Source organism: Cannabis sativa, unplaced genomic scaffold (assembly GCF_029168945.1).
Source record: "Cannabis sativa cultivar Pink pepper isolate KNU-18-1 unplaced genomic scaffold, ASM2916894v1 Contig3, whole genome shotgun sequence".
Classification (NCBI taxonomy): Eukaryota; Viridiplantae; Streptophyta; class Magnoliopsida; order Rosales; family Cannabaceae; genus Cannabis; species Cannabis sativa.
The window spans coordinates 764850-790121 of NW_026870039.1; the positions used below are offsets into that span (position 1 = coordinate 764850).

A 25272-nucleotide genomic window follows, 5' to 3' on the forward strand; every position below is an offset into this window, starting at 1 on the left:
TAAAACTTTATTTTTAACAAACATTAACATAAAATTTTGTTTAATTAGTATTTATGATTTAGTATATGTGATTTTAATATATATTTTAAAAGTATATGTTTTTTTTTTTTTGAATTTATATAAATATTTTTTTAATTAACTAATTAATAATATTTATAAATAATAAAAATTAAAAAAATAGAAAAATAAAGTACAGACCGTCTCGTATCTCTTTTTTATATAAATATACAAATAATTAAATATATAGATAGACTATTGTGTGGATATTTAAAATTTTATTTTAGAGTAATTAAAAAATTTTAAATAAACTAATTATAATCAAATTAATTGTTATGTTTTACTTTTATTGGATTTTTTTTTTAATGAAAGTACTTAATAAGATCTTACAAAATTAACAAAAAAAAATTAAATCGAAATATATAAGGTTAGTATTGAACCACGGAAACATTTTTGAAAAAAGAAAAGGGTATTAAAAGTTTGGTAGGAAGGAAGAGACATGGTGAGAGAGAGAGAGAGAGTAGTTATAAATAGTGAAAATATAAAGATGAAAATCAATGGAGGAGAAGGGGGAAAGGGCTCGAATTTTACTGGGATTGTCTCCCAATTGTGAACCCAATCATTCTCAGCTCAAAGCAGCTTACAGAAGAAAGGTCTGGGAGTCTCATCCTGACCTTTTCCCACCTCATCTCAAGCCTCTTGCTGAGTCTAACTTCAAATCGGTACAAAATACAAAACCCTTTTTCTCTTTCTTCTTCTCTCTTCACAATTATTACATATTATCAATCTTTAATTTCATTGATTCTGTTTCATCTAGATTTCAGAGGCTTACTCTTTCTTGCTCTCACCCTCACCAGGTATACATACATACACACACGCATATATGTATATAATATTGTATTTTTGGAGATTACAACTGCTTTAGTTTGTCAGTTGATGGTAGTTATTATGTATATATAAATTTATTTATAATCTTAATATAATTCTTTTTGAGATCAGACACATAAAAAATTTATTAGACAAGCTACATAGTGTGATATTTTTATGTGGAAGAGAGAAAGTATTTGTTTTTTAAGCAAAAAAAAAAAAAGGTTGGGTTCAGAATCTGTGTTCAACTAAGCTGTATGAACTATATATATAGTTGGGTTGTGTTGTTACTAGGTAGGTTGGAAAAGTTCTTCAATCGAGGATTTCCATAGATACTCTGTTCTGATTAGTTTTGTTAGTGAAAGGGTTTGATGAGGGAGCTTATATGAACTATGGTCATTAAAGGTTGTCTTGAGTTTTCTTGGTTCTAAAGTTGAGTTGTAAAATATTTTTATAGTATATAAATGTATATTATTATGTTTGTGGTTTTTATATTGGTACATAAATATAACATGTACTAGTTTGTGTTGATAAGAGTTTGTAGGTAAAAGGGGAAGAAGAAGATATGATAGGGGGGTTCCAATTCCAAGGGGGACACAAGGGAGACATCATGCTTTATTAGTTCAATTCCCATTCCTATTTCTTGTACTGGGAACACTTGCACTAGGAGGCTTCATTGGCAGCAGGTGAGTGGAGTGACCATAGTACCATACTGTTTGTCTTGTTATTTTCTTTTTGTTTCTTACTAACTGTCAATTCCCCCATTGCATTGTATTGCAATGTTTGTTTACCAGGGCTTACACAAAGCAAAAACAATCCTACCCCTCTCACAATCCATTTCTTCCTTGATACATATCTTTACAAACTCAAGTAATCCAATGATTTTAATTGCCAAAGCTTTGTATAATTTCTGAAGCTAATAATGTAATTGATCTTGTGTTATTATGTCTGGAGCATTGTTATGGCACAGTTCAACACTACGTGATGTAAATTGGTGCAATTTAAAATCAATTATGTACAATCTGATATTAAATTATATCAATCGCTGTTTGTCACATAAAATGGTAATAGATACCATGCTGCCTGGTATGTGTTATAATTTTGTTGCATATCATAATATTATTCTTTGTTTTAGTTTCTTTTTCTAAGACATCGTTGAGAAAAGAAAAGAAACTAGTGTTTGTTTGGTTGGAGTTTTTCTCATAGATTTTGAAATACCCAAGCTAAACTTGGTAGTTGTTTGTTTAGTTGGACCCTATTTGGTAATCCAATTTTTCTCCAACTTACCATCTATTTTAAGGTATCCAATTCAATCTTAAGTAATATGAGCTTGGGTATTTCGATTCACTCTCTACATATGTATGTAATAATTAAGAATTTAAAGATCTAAAATGATAGTCTGATAGTATATAATAAGTGTGAGTGACTTTCATTTTTCATCCTCTATTTTGTGGTTACTCTCTTTCAATATCAATCAGACCTATATTCTCTCGCACTTTTGGATTTGACTTAATCTTTTTTATTTTCACTTTTTATTCCTTTTTCATTTTCTCTCTATTTTTACCTCTTTTTTTTTCTTTTTCTTCTTTGGTTACTTTCTCTCTATGGATGTATGGGTTGTCAAGTAGTTAGTTTATGGTTAGTGTTAGTTAGGATTTATGTTGTCCAACTGTCACATTTAACTAATTATTGTTATAGGTTAGTTAAAGTTTGTGTTGTATCTTGTATTTTTAGAACTACTGTTTATTCATATCAATATAATGAGATTCATTTCAATCATTTCTTCTCTTTCATCCTCTATTTTTATATTCAACATGGTATCACGAGCAACTTTTTTGCTTCTGCCATTTTACCATCTGTGATTGTGTTTTGCAACTTTTCCTCTTTGTTTGTTTGTTCTTTGCTTCTTCGTTGCATCGATGACTGCTCAACCTACTCAAGCATTCAATCCATTTGTTTTTGCTCACAAAGTCTCTGTGAAACTCGATGACAATAACTTTCTACTTTGACGTCCTAAAATCTTGTCTGCTATTCGAGGTCATCGTCTGGAAGATTTCATCTCTGATTCCTTACAATTACCACGAAAGAAATCTCACTAAAGAAGATTAAGTACGGTGTCGAGTCAATCCTCGCTTCACTGACTGGGAGGTCCAGGACTAGCTCCTTTATTCATAGCTACTTTCATCTATGTCAGATGTTACTCTCACTCGAATGTTGGAGCTGAAACCTCTGCTCAAGTATGGAAGATGTTGGAGGTATATTTTGTAACTCAAACTTCTGCAAAAATTGATTTCTATACTACTCAGTTGCAAAATTATAAGAAAGGTCATTTATCAGTTAATGAATATCTTCTTCAAATTAAAACTCTTGTTGACAAACTTGGGTCTTTTGGTCATAGAGTTTCTATCAAAGAACATGTAGCTGAAATCTTCAAAGGATTGCCTTTAATCTATGATACATTTATTATCTCTGTCAATTCTAGAAATGATCAATATTTGATTGCTGAGATAGAGACGTTGTTATTGTCTCAAGAACATCAAATGGAAAGTCATACAAGGATCTTGATTCAGTTAATTTGGCTACTAAATGTGGTTTTATACCAAAACCACAATGTGCTCCACAATTTTCTCATAATGCAGACAACAACATTCCTAATCAAGGTCATGGATTGTGGAATCCTTATGCTGTCTCCTCGAGGTCAGTAGTCTAACTCTTCTTTTCAAAGTAATAATTCTGGTCAAGTCTGTGGATCTTCCCTTCCTCCTCAAGTTGCTTCTTCAAACATGCCTATCAGATCAAATCTAGTTTGTCAACTATGTTCAAGAACTTGTCACCTTGCTGCTTTTTGTTATCAACGATTCATTTTGATTTTCCTAGAGTAGGTGCTGCAAATGTAAACAAGAAATCAATCAATGTGGCCACTGCAGACAAAGTCACAGATGAAGCCTAGTACCCAGACTCAAGAGCAACCTCTCATTGCACCCCTAATTCTGCCAATTTCTCCCTAAAACAACCATACTTTGGTCAAGAATCGGTGCACATGGGTGATGGTGATGGCTTCCCCATTCAAAACATAGGTAATACACTCTTTCACATTTCAAACTCAATCAAACCTTTGTTTCTTAATTGAATGCTACATATGCTTCATTTCACAAAAAATCTAATTTCTGTATGTCAATTTGCTGCTAACAACAATGCTTTTTTTGTGTTTTATCCTAAGCATTGTTTCATCAAATAGTAGGTTTCGAAGGAGACATTTGTTGAAGGTCATCTTAAACAATGTCTCTATTTCATAGATCTCACTCAACTCAAAAAGTCCAACAATGTCTCTATTTCATAGATCTCACTCAACTCAAAAAGTCCAACTTTGTTTCCTCTTTCAATTCTAATAAAGTGTACACTATTGCCAATACAAATGTTCCATCCACTTCTCATTCTCAATGTAATTTCTTTTCTTTGTGGCACAAAAAGCTTGAACATCCTTCTGCTAAAGTCGTAATTGTCATAATGGTCAAATGTAATACCTCAAAGAAATAAAAGTGTCACTGATTTTTGTGATGCATGTTGTAAAGGCAAAATACACAAGTTCCCTTTTCCTAATTTTTAAACTATATTCACTCAACCACTTCAATTTGGGCACATAGATATTTGGGGTCCTTCCCCAATGTTGTCCTCTTGTGGATATAGGTATTATATTCACTTTGTTGATGCCTTTTCTAGGTACACTTGGGTGTTCCTTCTCAAAGCTAAATATGAGGCATTAGAAACTTTCATAAATTTCAAAACTCAAATTGAAAAAGAACTTAACCTTCCATAATATCTTTCCAATTAGACTAGGGGTGAATTTCAATCTTCAGAGCCTTACTTAATTCAAAATGGCATCTCTCATAGATTTTTATGTCCAACTACCCACCAGTAAAATGGTGTAGTAGAAAGAAAACATAGACATTTAATAGAATCTGCTTTCACTTTGCTTGCCCAAGTTTCCATGCCTCTCTCTTATTGGGATGAAGTTGTTAGAAGAGCTTGCTACATCATTAATAGGCTCCCCACTCCTGTCGTATCCAAAGATACTCCTCTTAACAAATTATTTCATAAGCAACCTGACTACTCCACCCTCAAAGTTTTCGGTTGTGCCTGTTTTTCTAACACTAGACCATATAATAAACACAAATCGGAGTTTAGATATGAAAAATGTACTTTCATTGGCTATAGTTTATAACACAACGTCTATAAGTGTTTGGCTTCTTCAAGAAGAATTTGCATTTTTAGAGATGTTTTGTTTGATGAGTATACTTTTTCCATTGCTAATATCTCTAATAATGACTGTTCCATGCTCATATGTTTCAAATGGTACTTCATTTATAATACCAACTTCTCGTCAAGCACCACCATCACCACCTATTTTCCAGAATCAGTAACCTGCTCCTTTCGATACTAGTGTAGATGAATTTATCACTTGCAAATTTATCATCTATCTGTAGACATAACTAATCTTGTTGGTTCATAAGATCTCTCATCTACATTTGTTACTGAGCCAAATGAGCACAACACATTTGTTTTTGCATCTAATTCTAAGGAGTAGCCTGCTCCAATCATAACATAACCTGCACCTGTCACCAACAATCACCCAATGGTGACTCGAGCCAAAGTAGCTACTTATAAGCCAAAAGTTCTCCTGGCTTCTCAAACAGCTCTTACAGTGGCTACTACTCTCAAATCTCATAAGTGGAATTCAACTATGAATATTAAAATAGTTGCTCTGAAATAGAACAAAACTTAGGTTCTTTTGTTATCGGTTACAAATGGGTGTTTAGGGAAAAAGAGAATTCAGATAGCATAGTAACTCAATACAAAGTAAGACTTGTTGCTTAAGGTTTTCTCCAACAATATGACTATGATTTTATAGAAACCTTTAGTCCTCTCATCAAACCAACAACAATCAGAGTCATAGTAACCATTGCTTTGACAAATGGTTGGTTAATAAGGAAACTTGATGTAAATAATGTCTTTCTAGTTGGAGAGTTAACTGAAGAGGTGTATATATGACTCAGTCTCCTGGATTCATTAATCAATACTCTCCACATTTGGTATGCAAACTAGAAAAGGCTATCTATGGTTTTAAGCATGCTCCAATGACTTGGTTTGATAAATTTAAAATATCTTTGCATACCTTTTGCTTCACTTCAACAAAAGTTGATCAAATCTCTTTTTATGAGAATCACAGGGTGTCATGTCACTTTCATCCTTGTTTATGTGGATGAAATTCTTGTCACAGGAAGCTCCTTACTTGTGTTATCAGCTCTTATAATAGATCAATGCAGCTTTTGCATTAAAAGACCTTGGCTCTATTGACTATCTCCTTGAAATTCAAGTGCATCATCTCCCAAATGGCCTACATTTATGTCAAAAGAAGTATATCATAGATCTGTTACATAGAGCGAAAGTGGACCGTGCCAATTCTCTGCCAAATCTAATGTCCAACACAGAAAAATTATCTAGTCTTACTGGAGAACCTGTTGCTGATCCACATTTGTACAGAAATCTAGTCAGAGCCCTAGAATATACAATAATTACAAGACCAAAAATAGCATATGCAGTCAACAAAGTTTCACAGTTTATGCACAATCATCTTGAGCCTCATTTCAAAGTACTCAAGAAAATTCTAAGGTATCTCAAGGGCACACTTAACTATGGTCTAAACCTAAAACCATGCTCAAAACTGGCTCATACAGGATTTTGTGATGTTGATTGGGCATCTGACCCTGATAATAGAAGATTAACTTCAGGCTTTTGCATCTATCTAAGGTCCAACCTGGTCTCCAGGAGCTATAAAATGCAAAAGACAGTGTCCATCCAACAGTGAAGCTGAATATAGAAGTCTTGCCAATGCCACTACTGAAATTGTTAACCCAAGATATGATTCCAAAAGGGGAGTGAATTGGAAATTTGAACAAATTTCAATAAATTAAAACTTTCAATACAAAATTATGAAATTGATCAAATTAATCACGTAATGCAAATAGTATGGCAAGCAAATATGTTGAGCAAATAAACAAGCTTGTAAAGTAAAGATTTTAAGGGTAAGAAATTGCAAACTGTTAATTTTTACAAGTTTTGGTAGAACAAAGCCACCTACATCATTAGTCTTCAAAGCCATGGACCTAGCTTTGAGTTCCATTATCGAGCCAACTTAGTGGGCTTAACTAACCCTTAAAACTGGAAAATTTTCACGAAGGTGTTTCCAAACCTCTTACAATAGTTTTACACTGCCAAGAACTATTAACCTCAATCTCAGATTATTATAGTGCCAATCTCACTCTAATCAGGTTGTTTACAATATCGGTGTCAACATCACCTCAACACAATATGGAAATGTGTTTATGATTACAAGCAAACTCCCTCTAGAAATATAATAATACAATGAAGAACCTAGAGTGATTTCCAATCACACTTAAAAGAAATATATACAAATTTTGGCTCAAAGTGTGTGAAAAGTGTTTTGTTAGAGTTTAAACTTGGGTGCTTTTAAAATCACTTTAATATGTTTGGTATATGAAATAAATGCTTGCCCAACATTTTATTTTGAGTAAAAAATGAGTTTGTATAGTGTAGGAATGAAAGGCAGTCGTTTATAGCTGTTAGTATACAACTTTGTTGGTATCACTTCTTTCTTCAAACTCTCAATGAAAGCACCAAAATATTTACTGAGATATTCAAAAACCAATAAAATATAATAAAATTAGAGAAACATAATAAACAAAGAATGAAATCAAAGTTTTTATGTGTTTCAAGGATTAATGACCACTAATCCACGAGTTAATATTATTATAATAAGACTGGAAAAATCTTATGATTTACACAAGTGTTTGAACCCTAGAATTTGTCTCGACACTGAAGGAATGACATTCTAATCATTTGCATGAATGAGTTTTATTATATTTATAGTGTTAGGGTTCTAGTATGTATGCATTGTCTATTGATGGGATAAATATAAATAATACATTGATTTTGGGCTCATTTGGTGAAACCCAACCCATGAGACATTGATGTTCTACTAACGTGGACGCCACATCACGTTAATAGTTGTCAAATCGTGACCTACTTTTGTGGATAATAAAGACACATAAATATTTAATTGAAAATTACTTTATTTTCTTACTAGGGAACAATACCGCGCCTTGCCCGATTGTTTAATATCTTTTTATTATGTTGTAAAAAGTAAAATTTATATTTAATATATTTAAAGAAAAAATATTAGTTAATTAATATATTAATATTTTATAAAAAAAATAATAATAAAAATTATGATTTTAATATGTTAAAATATCAAGTTATAAAAAATATTAAAATATTAAATTACATTATCTAATGAATTATTACTATATTATTGTGAGTTTGTTATCTTTATATATCTATTCTATATAAAGTGTGCTTATATAACAGAATTTTTGGTTTATGAAAAATTTATGGGTGACTTTTTATTTATATTAAAAATAAAATAGTTTATTATTAAAAATAAAATGGTTTATGAGAAATTCATGAGTCACTTTTATTTATATACAATAAAATAAAATAAAATAAATCTCATTAAATCCAAAAAAAAAATAGGGTTCTAGATTTTCTTTAATTACCGTATTTCTAATCCTATTTGATTATTAATTAAAATAAGGTCCTATTGTATTAATTAATCAATATATGAACAATAATTTGAAATAATCTTATAATCTTAACTTTTTAATTCAATTAATAATTATTTGTCACGTAATTATTAAGTATTTTTCCTTTAATTTTTCTTTTGTTGATGATGCTAATTTATTCATATTTTGATTTCTACAATTTTTGTCTTTAGACCATTAAGGTAGTGTTCTACTAGGGGATCTAACGAGTTTTGCCTCTTCGCTAATGGCCTCTAAGAGTTCAAATTCCAGTATTCTATAAATCTTCAATTTGTTCTATTTCTTATATTAACTGAAATTTCGCTACTTTTTTTTTTTAATTTACAACTTTATTGTTTATATCTTATTTGGGACATTCATGAAAATTTAGATTTCTTTGAAATATACAATTAATGAGCATTACTTTTTGATCATAGTGTGTTTTCCATGACTGAAAACCTCAATAATCTCTATCATTTGATATCAAATAAAATAAAATTATCATGATGTATACATTATGTTTATTTAATGAGTAATTAGTGTGTTGAAATTGTCAAGCTGATATTTAGAATTGTTTATAATTGAATTGTTTCTTTGTCAAAATTAATATTAAGTATATTTATATGTTTATAGGTTTATCTATTTTCTCTTAGATCAATCATGCTCATATAGCAAAAAAATCACACTCATATAGACATGTTATTTTCATTTTGTAATTTAGATCTTCTTAGTCATTATTTAGTTCATTTAAACCTTTTTCGATTATGGTAACTGAAGTTTTGTTTCTTTTAAGTACTCTATTATAAAGATCTGTATTACATGTATTATTTATTTTTGACTATGAGGAGGTGGATTTTTTTATTGGGAAACATATAGCGTGCCAAATTAATGTTCATATATTGAATAATTATTTTTGATTAATGGGATTCATATATATATAACTGTGTATATTGAATTCTTTATTCAAATAATTATTTTAATTTTTACGTGATTATTTGTTGTTCATATATCTAGAATCCTATTTGATTAAAGTTAAGATTATATGATTAATTAATTTGTGATTATAAGATTAATTTGTGATTATAAGATTAATTAAAGTTAAGATTGTTCGTAATAATAATCTCACCTAATAACTAATAATATTTTTTCTTTAATTTTTAATTATATAACTTTCAAATAACATAAATTTAGTATGCGTGCCTAGCACGTAGCTTTTTGCTAGTATATATATATACTAGCAAAAATTACGTGCGAGGCACGTATACTAAATTTTATGCTAGTTTTTTTCTATGTTATTTAAAAGTGATACAATAAAAAATTAAAGAAAAATATTATTAGTTATTAGGTGAAATTATTATTATGTGTATCTAAATATTATAATTTATAATGTTGTCAATTAAAAGTGAATACCGAATGCAATATATTAGTGTTTAAGAAAGCTTTGATGATTTAAATATGTTCTTAAGTTAATCCAAAAATAAATTAAAAATTGATGTTCCAATACTTACAGAAACATTACTTAAATGTGTGTAAGATAAAAAGAAAATTAAAAATCAATCTCTAAATTATTGATAATTGAAGATAGCATTTGTCTAAAAATTGTAGATAAGAAAACTAATGATAGTCATTGGTGGATTTCAATCTTCCTTTGCTTCGATAGTGTAATTTTTGTATTTTGCACTTTTTCATTCTAGCCGGGTCCGCATATATGTGGATTGTCTATTTTTTCGTTGATAAATTGAATATGGTAGTGTCGACAAAAAGAAGAAACCATGTTTAACATAAAGCGATAGTATTCTATAACAAAATACTATTAAATTATTAAAATAAAACTCTATACGATTAAAATTTCATATTTATCTTTATTCAAAAAGAAAAAAAAAATTGATAAAAAAATGAAAAGTTTCTATTATTTGAATTTCTCATAAACCATTTTATTTTTAATAATAAACCATTTTATTTTTAATATAAATAAAAAGTCACCCATGAATTTCTCATAAACCAAGAATTTTGTTATATAGACACACTTTATATAGAATAGATATATATATATATATAAATGAATGACATGTATAATTCTGTGTTAAAATATATGAAAGATTTAATTTTTTTAAAATGAAATTACTTTTAACTAAATCAACCGCAAAATATAAATAATCTAAAGTTAACAAATTTTAGAGCCAACTCATCATCTTTAGCTTGCATTATATATAAGGAGTATTAAAAAATAAAACACAAAATTTAATAAGTAAAATAGAGGGAATGAGCATAACCTATTATATTATTATTATTATTATATTTTATTTTTAAGATGCTAAGTTTAGTATGTTACAAAATTAATGTGAACCATTCAAATATTTTGGTAAAATTTGTCAAACTAACCATTTCAAATACTAAAATTTATAAAATAATCTCACTTAATTTACTCTATGCGACCATCATTATGATTGTTTTTGCGACCATAAAAAGTTATTGTGCTAATAAAAAAATGCACATTGAATAAAAAAATATATATCATCAAATTATTTATTAAAGATCAATGTCTTTTCACTTTTTATAACTCTCACCACTACCACTAATAATAATAATAATAATAATAATAATAATAATAATAATAATAATAATAATATAACAAAACTAATATAAGTTGCCCCTTCATATTTTATTTTTTTGTATTTTGTTTTATGTAATATATAGATATAGATTAATATAAATATTGATTAGTTTTTATTGTTATTATTATCATTAATATGTATATGTTACAAATAATATCAAACTCTCATTAAATATTTTTGTTAGTCCAAAAATTGTAACTGAATTTATTTTTATTATTCTCTAATAGAATAAATATTTTGCAAATAATTACAATGAAATCAATAAATATATAATAATATTTCACACTTATAAATATTAGAAATAGAATTAAAAGATCAAAAGTGAATAAAAAATTGAAAAATGGGAAAAATAGATAAAGGTAGGAAGAAGAAATAATAGGGCGCCACGTCACCTACTCTAATAACAACATTATAAATATATATAGATATTGATTTATAGGTGGTAATTATTTTAGAATACTATAAGTTTTAAGTTTGATTTCTTTTAATTTAGTATCATGGTAATTATTATAGAATACTATAAGTTTTTGGTTTGATTTCTTTTAATTAATAGGTATTAATTTAGTGTTAATTATTGGTTACATACTAATTAATTTTTAAAAAGAAATTAGAAAAATAGGTATTAGAAAAAATAAGAAGGTCAAGCATGCCACACAACTTTTTAAAACCTTCATTTATATATATTGATTGATGATTGATATTGATGTTTAAATAATTAATTATTATTATTATAATAAGTTTTTTTTTTATTATTAGATTAGATAAATAATAAAATTGTGAACTAATAACAACATAGACAGGATAAATTTAAAAAAGTAATGGGCATTAAGTAATAATAATATGTGCACATATCTTTTTACACCAAATTTTATAATATTTGAGTAAAATTATTATTTTTTAAAAAGAAAATTTGAGCAAGATTATTATTACAAACAAAACACAAAATGGGTTCAAAAATGGGAATATACTTATTTGGTACCCTGTATTTTATTAAAATAAAGCTTTGGTACCTTCTAATATCAAAAATGCTTATTAAGTACCCTTTATTTGTAAAAAATAATAAAAAAAGGTACCTTGCATATAATTTTGGTCAATATTTTTTTTATTATACCAAAAATACCCTGTATTTTAACTAATTAATTATTTTTATATATTATTCATATTTTAAAAGAAATTACATATAAATATATATATATATTATATTTTGTATTAAATAAATAAGATAAATATAACGTTTAACTTTATAGTTTAGTTCTGAACATATCCTCTATTAAAAAAAAACTTTCTTAATTTTATTGATTTTGTTCATAATTATCCCATTAATCAATGAACATATCAATACAAAGTTATAAAATAGAAAAGTACATTCATTGCTTCACACAATTTTTTATATGTTAAACCACAATAAGCTATTAAAAAAGAACCACAACCAATGTCACATTAGTTTGTTAAATACATAAGCAATCTAATATTGTTTGTCAAAATACAAAATGTACCCAACATTCATTCCTCATACATTCCCAAAATGAAATTTTCCAACTAGCACAACAACAAAAAATAGTGTAAAATGTATTTGACTTGTATTGAAAAAGTGTCATGGCTGGTTCTATATATTGAGTATCTTGTACTGAGAATAGGTTCATTAGTATTGTAGTAGTGTGCATTTCTTCAACAGGTTGCTGCTCAAAATAAGTCATTGGAACCTGAAAATAATACCATGTAGTTGAATGCCTCATATATAAACTTAGCTAAGGTACATTAAGATTTTCTCTTAAAATAAATAATTAAATAATTAAGCAACATTAAGATTTTGTTTATTACCTCAAATGATGTTGACCTTCCTCTGTTTTGGCTTCTCCTTCTCCTCCTTACTCTTCATTTGCCTCTTGTTGATGAAACTTCTGGTTGAGATGGTGCTTCACATGGTTGTGTTTGTTCTACATTTCTTATGCCTTGACAAGTGGTGTTCTCTTTCTTCTTGCCTTTGCCTTTGCTCTTGTCTTTTATTGGTTGTGCTTGCGGTTGAGATAGACATGGTATTGATTTCTTACATGACCTGCTATTGTGGCCAAATTCATGGCAGTTGCTACACTTTTTAGTGCTAGAAACACCTTTCCTAGTTGGTTGTTTCCTTGAAGTAGGTGGCAAGGGTCTCTCCTCTCCTGCAACTCTTCTTCTACGATGCTTTTTAGGTCTTCCTGGTGGTTTCTTCACAACTGGTGGTAGTAATTCCTCATCATTAAATTGAGGCCACATCGATTCATCAGGAATTGGATGAATAACTTGCTCAAATGTTTTCCTCCACATTTCAGTAGTGAAGTATGGGGAGCAATAATTGGCTATGTCAGCCCTAATGGTAGTTATGCAAGCAATCGCATGGATACATGGTATTCCTCTCACTTGCCACTGGCCACAAATTCAGAAGAATTCATTCAGTCGAACAGTACACCTTTTTTTTTTCATAATCCACTTGAAATTCTTCATTACCAACTCTTGTCACTAATGCAAAACGTGCTTTTTTTTTGAATTTCTTGAACCTTAAGATGGACTTTTGGAGTGAGCTTATGCTCCCATCTATCAGCTGTTACTTTTCTTGCATACATCATGGCTGTCTTTTGCATTCTTATACCTTCCAACAACTCAATTGGGGCCTTGTATCGATGATCTTCTATCCAATCGTTGAATGACTCAACAAAATTATTTGTGAGATGTTCTACCTTCACATTTGGATCAAACTTGCTCATTGTCCAATGCTTGAAGTCAATATTGCTTAGCCAATCATGTGCCTCTTGGTTGAATTCTTTAATTCGCTCCATTATTATTTTAAAATTCTTAAAATTGGTTGTCTCAGCTGCTGCCCAAAAGAAACCTTGAAGGTGTGATGTACCAAACTTTTTTACCATGTTATTTTCTAAATGAAAACAACAAAAACGATGCCCAGCACCCGGGATGTTTGTCACAGCCTCAATTAAACCCTACAAATATTTAAAATTAATTGTTGATTAAGCATCCACTAAAAGCATTTATAATACAATAAAATAATACATAAAAGAATTAATTAACCTTTGGTCTGTCACTCATAATACACCATGGTTGGCCTCTATGAGTATCCCCAATTTCGTTTCTTAGCAAGTCTAAAAACCATTTCCAACTAGAGTTATTCTCAGCTTCCACAATTGCATAAGCAATTGGATAAAAGTGAAGATTGGCATCAAGCCCCACTGCAGCCAGTAGGATACCCTTGTATGGCCCTTTTAGATGACAGCCATCTAACCCAAAAAATGGTCTACACGCTGTTAAGAAACCAGTTTTGACACCTGAGTAGCAAATAAATATTCGGTTGAATTGAGGCTTCATTATTGGGGTTTCTAAATTATTAACCTCTAGATTCTCATCCTCTAAATTCTGCTCAATTGGCACTAGATTACTTTGTATAATAAATAAAGACTCCCTGTGGTTAGTTTTGTAAATCATAGCAGCATAACGTCTCAAATTACTATATGAGTGAGCATAATTAAAGCCCCCATGTTCTTTGGCCTTCTGCCTTGCTTTCCAAAGTTATCTATTTGTAGCTTCAATTCCAAACTGATCTTTCAACTCTAGCCACATTCTTTGTAAATTCATATCAAGTGTTTTAGCTAAGGTACTACTAAGCTTTTTGGCAATCCACCCTGATGTAGCTATCCTATTTTTCACAACACATTGACAATTGTGATCTGGATTGTAGGTTTTGATTATAAACTCTCTTTCATCTGGTGATAAGGAAGCATGAATTCACCATTTGCATCCTTCAGCTCTACAAACTGAGGTGATTCTACTAGAAGCATGCTTCACTTTACGTAGCTCAAAATCTTCTTGAATGGCAAAGTCTTTCAATACTGCCCCAAAAACCTTGTGATCTTTGAATCTTTGCCATTGCCTAAGGACTATTTTTCCATTCTCATATATGTTCTCATTTTTTGGTCTTGGCAGCTTACTATTAGTATCAACAAAATTTTCATTCCTTGATAGTCTTTTAAAATTCTTATGCTCAGCTTCATCACTGTCATAGTGCTCTCCAAACCATTCTTCTGTGTCAGATTCATCACAATATTTGTCTAAGTCAGAACTATCCTCATCATCATATGAAATCTCATTCTCTTTTCTCCACTCCAAGTCACTGTCATCAGTTGATCTTGACAAAGATTCCCCATTTGCTTCACTTATGCTCATCTCATTTGGCCTGGTAGATGCTCTTCGAGGTGCATATTTGAGCCTCCTAGGGGCAACACTTGATGATGCACCTAAAGTGAAATTACCTCCACTGTCATATTGCATGAAATCACCCTCCATTATTGTTTCACTTTCTGCCAACATATATTCGTGTGTATCAAATTCTGGTGCAACATGAGGCATTGGTTCATTTTTACCAGCTTCTGGCATAGCCACATCAAGGATCTGTTGTTGAATTTTTGGACTATGAAATGCTTCAAGTTCAATCTCCCAAGCATCTAGTGTCATGTCTTTCTTAGTCTGAAGTATTATTTATGAGAAAAGTATAAGCAGAGCATAGAGCATGAATTTTCTTTATAAACACGGACACTTGAAGTTATAATTTAGAAATTCAAACAAAACCAATTCATTTTGTAGAGAAAATCTAAACATATTATTAAAGTCAAATAAAAAAAAACATAAACAGAAGCAGTTAAATCAAGCTATTATTAACCAAAGAGAAGTAATTAATATGAGTTTATGATATATATTATATCTAAAATGAATTGAAAATTTAATTTCTTAACATTTACCAATACACATATTATAAGAGTTTTATCATGCTTTAAATCAGTATTACTATTATATATGTCCAATAAAAGAGTATTAATACTCAAAAACACATAGAATTTTGATTCATTATTTTAATCGTAATGTTGATCATAGCTAGTAAGTAGATATCATATACTTTATACATATATATGACTAGAAAATTGATCAAATATATGTTCTCTTTCTCTCCATAAATTATTAAAGGCATCTTTTCAAGAGACATGACAACCTAAGCTACAGACTTTAAATACAAATATAATTATATATGATGATTTGAATATTCAGTTGTATATATTCTAGTAATTTTAATATGATATACAATTAGTTACTTATTGTAAGAAAACAATGAATTTCCTTTTGCCCTATTATAATGTAACTGATAAGAAAACATCAAAAAATAGTATGATACAAAGAATGAAAGAAAAAAAAAAACACTTACCTGTAGAAGACGACTAATGCTACAATACAATGAGGTGTGGGTGTAGTGTCCAGTGATGTCCTTCGCGAATCCAGGTGGCTTTCTCTAATTGTTTTTGTTCTCTCTGTTAGAAGCACTCACTCCTCTTGGGTCTATTCCTTGTGAGAGACGAAAAGGCCAGCCTATTCTTCTTCTACTATTTTACATCTATTTTAATGTGTTTTTTTTTACTTTAAATAATATTAATTCTTTTTCAAAATGCAAAAAAGAAACAACATAATTTAACTAATTAAAAACAGAGGGTAAATTTGGCTATATCAAAAGATTATTGACCAAAATCCTGTGTAATTTTACAAATAGAGGGTACCTAATAAACATTTTTCATATTAGAGGGTACCAAAGTTTTATTTATGTAAAATACAAGGTACCAAATAAGTATATTCCCTTCAAAAATTAGTAATTTATTTAAAATAATAAACTTTAAAAAAATAAAAAAATTGAGAGATATTTTATACCACCTATTGAAATTATAAAAAACTTATTAATTCTTTTTTTATATGCATGACTTATAATTTTTTATGTTCTTCACATCTTTTTAGCATAATCAATTGAGAATAATTGCATCTTAATTTAACCTTATACTTTTTATAATGTAAAATGTTGTTAGTGAATATTGTAATCCAAAATCAAATGAAAAAGGTATATTAATTTTTTTTTTTTTTAAAAAAGTAACGTAATCATATATTAATAAAAGTTATTATTGGGGTGCTATAAGAGATTTGAATAAAATTATTATTATTATTATTATGGTAGATGAGAAATAATAAATTAAAATCAATATGAAAGTAAATAAGATGAAATACATAAATTTTTAGACTATGACTTAATCGAGAAAATAAATAATAGAGAATGTAAAAAGATTAAGATGCCACCTAAAATTATAAGTATATTGGGACAATATTAAGATATTTAAGTGGGTAATATATAAAAAAAATACATGAATAAAATAAAATAAAATAAATAGAATACATATAATTTTGACAATATTTACAAAATCAATGTAAATATGTGTACGGACCAAGTAAAAAATAAATGATCACAAGTCATACCAACTTGATTAATTAACTAAAACATAAAATAGAAACATATAATAGTGCATGCTAAATTTTTTTTAGTTTCATAGAAATAATTTTTTATACAAACAAACTTGATCAAATCAATTACAATTGGTGATGAAAGAGACAACAGCTAGTAGAGGCTAGAGGTGGAAAACAGCGTTGAGAAACATATCATGCCTACATGATTGGCCAAAAATATTTTTTGATGCTCAAATAATATGATAATAGCTAGTATATATAACATAGATAGTTGATACATATTAAATATGAGAATATGAAGAGAATGTAATAATAATAATTATAATATAGAGATTTAATTTGATATATGAGTTATAGAATGAAAAGACATATTATAATTTCTATTTCAATTAATATAAAAATAAATGTTAATTATATAATTATTATAAATGTTAAATACAAACAAAAAAAATTAAAAACAAAAAATAAAAAGTAGAAAAAGTAGAACATTAAAAGAATAGAATGCCACATCATCTCTTCAAAACTCTCCTTTATATTTTTTTTTTTTTGACAAAGTGATTAAAATCACTCATGAATTTACGACGCCCACGTCCGCCACCGGTACTGGAACCTCCTCGAACCAGGATAGCTCATCGTCTAACCGCAGAGCATGCTTTGCCAACCATGGGCCGCTAAAATCTTAGAGCGAGCCCCATGGGACAAAACTGCCCCCGGAAGTTTAGACAATAAAGCTATAACATCTTCAAACAACGCTCCTAACTCAATAAAATACTGAAGTTCCACCTGAAAAAAACATCAAAAAACAATATAAAACTTGAATTAGAAAACTATTCAAACTGAATAGAATCAACCAACCACTAAGACTAAGCAACTAGATCTCCCTATAAAATACTAGAACTAGCCAAAGGGATTACCCTTTGGCTAGTAACAACTAAATTATAGCATTCTACTTCATAACCTTCATAGGATCCCTATTCCTTACTTTTACCCTTTTAAAATCAAACATAAATAAAATTCCTTTTAATACCCATTATTCCTTAAATATTCAAAATATTATATACTAATTATTTCATTTTATCTCTTAAAAATATTACTTATTTATAGATTAAAACATGTCAAAATCCTTATTAAGTCAAATTATTTATTATTTTATTTATAGCGTAAAACATGGTATCTATAATATTATTCAACCTAAATTAAACCAAAATTGTATTAATATCCTTAAAACTTAAGATTGTACTTTTCACATTCAAAAGTAACATTTTCCTAATACCACTTAATCATATATTTAATTAATAAAATTAAACTAATATTAATTAATCCAATTCGGTATTATGACATAATGCTTCCTTATTTATTATTTAAATAGATAACCTCCTAATTATTATACCATTCAAATTATTATAAAAACTATTCATATTAGTATCTTCTTATACAACTAATAAGGCAATAATCTCAATACTTCATTAGCATTTACTTCCTATTTATTTCAATATCTTCCCAAAAATAAAAAAAATAAAAATAATAAAACAAAGTATTCTCAATTCACAATTAATGCCCTACCTCCAATTTATTACAAAATCCCACATTTATAATTTATATACCAAAATTAATATTATATTATCTATAATAAACTCATATTTATAATTTATATATAATTTATATACCAAAATTAATATTATGTTATCTATAATAAACTCATATTTATAATTTATGTACCCAAAATTAATATTATGTTATCTATAATAAACTAATAAGGCAATAATCTCATAATTGTATACCATAATTGTTAGTTATTAAATTTTATAATATTTTTACAATTCATGATATCTTGTAATTTTAAGCAATTACCTTAAATAATTAGTAGCCAGCCATAAATCATGCGCGAAAACCTTAAAAGGCACCAAAGCCCTAAACAATGGAGCAGCTCATCATCCATCAAATTTGTACTTCCATTTCTTCCATAAGAACTAACACTACAACAAATATAAGAATTAGAGGCGGAAGGGTCCGCCGGTAATAATTGAAAAATCCGCCGGTAAAGATCTTTAGAGGCGGGTTCCGCCGGTAATAAAGGGTCGCTATTAACAATAATTAGCGGCGGACTAACAGTACCCCGCCGCTATTAATAGTGTCAGATTCGTAATCTGATACTATTATTAGCGGCGGACCACTCCGCCTCTAATACTTTTAAATTTATTTTTTAATATAAATTAATATTAAATAAATTTAAAATAAAAAAACATTAAATAATAAAAATATATTAAAAACCAATTATCTAATTTAAATATAAATCAAATTTAAAATTAATATATAATTACAATCTATCTATATCTATATATTTATATAATTGTGTTGTTAAGGTAAGTGACATGGCATCTTGTATGAGCTTTGTTTCATTTTTTCTTTTTTCTCTATTTTTCTTATTTATTTAGAGTTTCTAAGAAAAAAAAAAAGTTGTATCTTAATTATAATTTATTATTTTTCAGTTTTAAGTTATAAAACTAATGAGTGTATATTGTTTTATTTTTAGTTTTTATGGCATTAATAATAACAATAAAAAATCAGTTACAACTTTTGGTTTAGTTAAAGGTTATTGTTTATTATTTATTATTAATTATTAATTAAAAATAATAATGATGCGAAATGTTTTGAACAAATACTTATTTATTTTTTCAAAATTTTCATGATTTATAGTTTTAGGTCTTTATATTAGTTTACTTTTATCATTCATCACTAATTATTAATTAAAAATACAATTATGTGACCTTTGCAATCTTTATTAACCTGTGCGTGTTTCCAACAAATTATTTCAAGTCCTCATTTGTTCAATTTTTTATTTACCTTTATATTTAGTTTATTATTTATTACTAATTATACTAAAACTTAAATTTAAAATAATAATTTTATGACCTTTGAAGTAGTAGTAATAATCATAATAATAACATCATCAAAAAGAAAATAATCATAATATAATAACTATGTATACATATATCACATTACTATCAAATTTATTATTTTTATGTTTTTTCTTTAATTTCTTTTAATTTTAGTGGAGGTTACAAAAAAATTATTGACCTTCTAGCTTTAATTTCATAAATATTAGTTATGTTAATATGCTAACTAATAAATAGAAACATATTAAATTTGAACTATTTATATAATTTTTTTTTTCATCTCCAATTCTCTTAATATACCATTTATTCGTTAACTCAAAAAAAAAAAAATATACCATTTATTCATATTTACTAATTTTTATTAAAAGCATACAATATCTTATGATATTTTACTAACAAGTTAATTATATTTTTTTTTTCACAATTTATTATACTTAATTTTAAAACAGTTATATATATTATGCATGAAAATAACATTTTGAATGTATTATTTTACTTTAATAATTTACGAAGTAACAAACAAATTATCTCTAGAAAAGTTTATACATTTATATAATCCTTTTGCAAGACAATGTGATGTGACATTTTATAATGATTTCCTTTTATTTTCTTCACTCTATCAATTTTTTCTCATTTTTTGTTAATTTTTCATTTAATCATGTAACATTATTTATTTTAAAAAAAATAGTGACTTTTCATTCTTATAACTTCTATTCTATTTTATTATTTTATTAATTAAACCTCATAACAACCTTAAAGCTAATTAATATAATATAATAATTGAGAAGTATACTTATACACCTATACTCTTCCACCTTCTCATATTTATGACAAATGTAAAATTTAAGCTATATAATACAATAGTATAATCATCATCAATATTAATAATATTAATAATTGCTCATTTGAAAGTCCAAAAGACTACCATAGGTTGCTAATACTATTCTCTATATTCATAAATATTATATTTTAGCGTTAAAAAATAGGGATTTTTTCTATAATAAATTAAAAATGGAACAAGTTTACATTTATGACCCCAAAAAGGGAAATAAACAAAAATAGAAACTAAAAGTTGTTAAATTACAAAAATACCAGCCAAGGAAAATGGAACCCTCCTTCTTCGTGACCCAGCGGACGAATCCCCCAACCCATTCTCAACCATTTTCCTTCCAAAATCAGGAAAATCAGATCTAAAAAAAATGTAGATCTCAAGGGAAAACAATTTAAATCCCGAAAATCCAAATACAAAAACAGAAAGAAAAAAAATCATCCAACCTCCATTGTTGTAAAAAAAAACTCAAAAACAACATTCAGTCAAAAAAGCAAATCACGTTCAGAGATGAAGAATCAAATAGAACGAGATCTGGAAATCATTGAAACTCACCCATGATTGAATCAGAGAAAGAATTGAAGGTAATAAAATATGAAAAAACAAACATCATCTAAGCTTTCAGAAAAAAAACCAGAAAGCAACCACAAAACAACATTTTAAAAACACCCAGACATAAACAGCCTAAAAGATGAACAACTGGGAAAAAACATATTAACAACAATCTGCAAAACATGAAATTACTAAAAAAATTGTTCACTGTGAAATAAAATTAAACAACACTAAAACTACTAAAACTAAACATTAAAACAACTGTTTAGAAAAGGCCATAGAACACTAAAATAACAATCAAACAACGAATTAAAAATAAAGAGAAAATGTTATGAAAACTTAAAACCTTCGTACAAAAAATGAGAACAAAAACAACAATAATCCCTAAAAAAATACATTTAAAACTTAAAAACAACTAATAAGAAAACCCAAACTGACAAAAAAAAAATTGTGTAGTTTGGTTAAATGATGCTAAAAACTATTTAATAGCAGTAACAAAACCAAAAAAAAAAAACTAAGAAAACAAAAATGAGAACAAAAATAAAATAAAAAATAACGGTTGATTAAAAATTTCAACTTAAAAAAATAAAAAAAATTCAAGGTAAACAACTCTTGGGTTTAACTTTAGGCTTCACTTCCAAATCAGAAACTTCATCCTCGAAGTCAAAATCGGAGAGAACCTAAAACGTTATGGAGAAAAAAAATTGAAACACAAAACAGCAAACGAAAAACAAAACAACAAGAAAAAAACTAAAAAAAAATCAAAAAACAACCCAACTTACATCCTTGACAAATCTCGAAGATTTGGTTCTCTTTGCCTTACAAGATTCAATCTTAGCTGGAAAAATCTTTTTTTAGAACCAGATGGCTCTGCAGCATCACCCATTCCCTTCTTTGCAATGTCTTTCAAACCCATTTTAGGATCGTAGCATAGATGGGAGTTTGAAATCCGTGAGTTAGGGCTTCACATGGGATGATAGTGGGTTATGGAAAAAAAAAAAACTAACAGAAAATAAAAGAAAAATTAAAAAAAAATGAATGAAAGAGAAGAAGGTGGAAGAGATGGATTGGAATGTAATATTGGAGATGAAAGAGAAGAAGGTGGAAGAGATGGAGTGTAATATTGGAGAAAACTTATGACATAAGCATGCATAGGTATTTGTGTAATTATCAAACTTTTTAAATATAATATTGAAAAATATTTTTTTTAAAAATGTTTAAATAACCCAATAAAGATAAAAATGTAAAAAAATAACAAAAAAAGATACCAAGTGTAAAAATCCCTAAAAAATAACTTTTTTATATTTATTGTAGATATGAATATATAATTTAGCTATTATTTATTTTATGGAACATTTTTCTTTCTATTACAGTATAAGTTATTAAAAAATATTTAAGTAGTATATCTATATATGTGTCAATTGTAGTTGAAAATATTGTCTTTATTTATTTATTTAATCTATTGGTGTTGTTTTTACATGATATTTTACAAGATTATCACAAAATAAAAATTCAACAAAAAAGAAAAAATAATGTCTACGAATGGAAAAGTTCATTATGGTTGCTATGATTGCAAAAAAAAAAAATAATAATAATAACAATAATAAAAAGTAAAAAAATTAATACAAGTCATTTAATTTCTATCTCATATATTGTACTTCTTCTTCATGTTTTCTATTACAAAATAAAAGAACAAACTTGCTATAATTTTCTTTATTTCTCATTATATATATAAATATATATTTACACCTATTTTTTTTTTGAAAGAAAGACTTACCAATCTTAATGATATTATTTGAACAAATAGTTAGAGAAAAAAATATTTAACATTTTATATATAAAAAAAATAACTTGAACGTTATAAGTTTGATCATATGCTCAAATAAATAAGTTTTTTTTACATATAAAAAATACCTTATATTAAGTAACTTTCTTCTATTTTTATCTTTTATAAAATGTTTATTAACTAGATATTTATAAGTATTTGTCTATTTTAATTATACATTATACATAAATAGAATTATTTGATCATTTATTGCTTTTTTTTCAAAGAAATAGTGAATTTTGAAATCATCAATATATAAGACATATTATTTATTGTGAAAAAAATAATAATAGTCAATGATTTGAATCTGATAAAACTTTTTTTATTATATTTTTATAATTTGAATGTGATATGAATTTGGGTTCATTTTGATTTGATTATTTAAATTTATTTTAATCATATTTGTTTGATTTATAATTTGTTTAATGTATGTGTGTTTTTTTTTTTTGGTTAATTAATAAGGATAAATAAGTTTGTGGCAAAATGGACCATAAAAGATATGTTACAAGATAATGTAATCTAGAGGGTTCAACAATAGCTTTACATCAAAAGAGATACGGTGATAATATTATATTTTTTTAAGATGATTACGATGTAGAGATGATGCTTTGCGAGGGAATGCACTTCATCAGCAAAGAAAAGACTAACAACAAAGCATAGCTAATGTGAATGTCGAAAGAATAAATAAAGACTATTAAGATTTAACTCTTTCTTAATTTTGACTATTTACTTATTTATCGAGAATAATTGTATTTGAGTATGTTATGCTTTAATGTTTAGAGTTATTCTTTCACATCAAAACACGTATTTTTCTTCAAAAATGAAAATAGAAATTACTTTAAGGAGTTTTTTTTTATAGAATTTTAAGGAGTTGTTCTCATGTAATTACAATGTTTTAAATTATTATTTTAATTGTATTACTAATTTTTTCCTATTATATTTTAAGAACATTTTAAAGAATAACCGCGCGAAGAGCGGGTATGTTGCCTAGTATATCTATAATTGTGTTGTTAGAGTTGATGAGGTGGCACTCTAATCTTTCTTTTTTCTACCTAATCTATTTTTTCTATTTTTCTATTTTTTATTCACTTTTATTCTTTTAAATTGTTAATAATCTACTAACTTCTAATAATATAGTAAAAACATCGTATTATTCAATAATACTAACGTATTATTCAATAATACCAACCAATTAAAAGATTTATGGTATTCTTAATTAATAAAAGTTAATCTATATTATTAATTTATTTCAGTTTTAGTTTTGTAGTCAGACTTATGGTATTCTTAATTAATGAAAATTAATCTATATCATTAATTTATCAGTTTAAGTTTTGTGGTGTTGATTAGGTTGCATATGCTAACCTTATACAAAAATACTAATGCATCATTAACATATAATTTATGTCTCTATATAAAAATAGAAAAAAAAAAAAAGGAAAAAAAATCTATGTTAAACCTTAGACATTATATTTGAAACGTTGAGTAAATAAAATAAATTTAAATGCATGCAAAATAATTAATGTAAAAGAGGTTATGGTTTTAAATTATAATAATCTTATGGTTTTAGAGAATTTATACATACATAAATGCCTAGCAAAAATTATACATCATACATTTTTATATTTCAACAATTAATAAATAATTATTACCATAAAGACACATATGCATATAAAAAGAGTCATTTAGACTGTAAACATCAAACGATATATTTTTG

At 27.2% G+C, this 25272-nt stretch overlaps 2 protein-coding genes across 8 annotated transcripts in view; both read left to right on the plus strand.

The window, feature by feature from the left end:
- The first annotated feature begins 463 nt into the window (after positions 1-463).
- Positions 464-4298, plus strand: LOC115712522 (uncharacterized). 3 transcript variants are annotated; one of them, XM_030640967.2, is made up of 4 exons: positions 464-719; positions 815-854; positions 1400-1550; positions 2902-4298. In XM_030640967.2, the coding sequence occupies exons 1-4, from the start codon at positions 555-557 to the stop codon at positions 2927-2929; spliced, it is 384 nt and encodes a 127-aa protein (XP_030496827.1). In that variant the 5' UTR covers positions 464-554; the 3' UTR covers positions 2930-4298. The 3 variants fall into 3 exon arrangements, with proteins under 3 accessions (XP_030496827.1, XP_030496706.1, XP_030496766.1); XM_030640846.2 differs by lacking the exon at positions 2902-4298 and adding an exon at positions 1659-1926 and having other exon boundaries at positions 466-719; XM_030640906.2 differs by lacking the exon at positions 2902-4298 and adding an exon at positions 1659-1926 and having other exon boundaries at positions 470-719; positions 1409-1550.
- The window catches only part of LOC133033293 (uncharacterized), a 30772-nt gene continuing 8610 nt past the window's right edge, over positions 3111-25272 (plus strand). Inside the window, exons 1-3 of one of the 5 annotated variants that reach the window (XR_009685568.1) lie at positions 3111-3561; positions 3747-3941; positions 4103-4461. Coding sequence is in view for 2 of the 5 variants with exons in the window: in XM_061108004.1 (XP_060963987.1) it covers positions 3111-3561; positions 3747-3814 (519 nt within the window). In the remaining 3 variants the exon portion in view is untranslated. Of the gene's footprint in view, positions 3562-3741; positions 4462-25272 lie in introns of those variants that run through there. The other 4 variants (XR_009685566.1, XR_009685567.1, XM_061108005.1 and 1 more) reach the window with 4 other exon arrangements.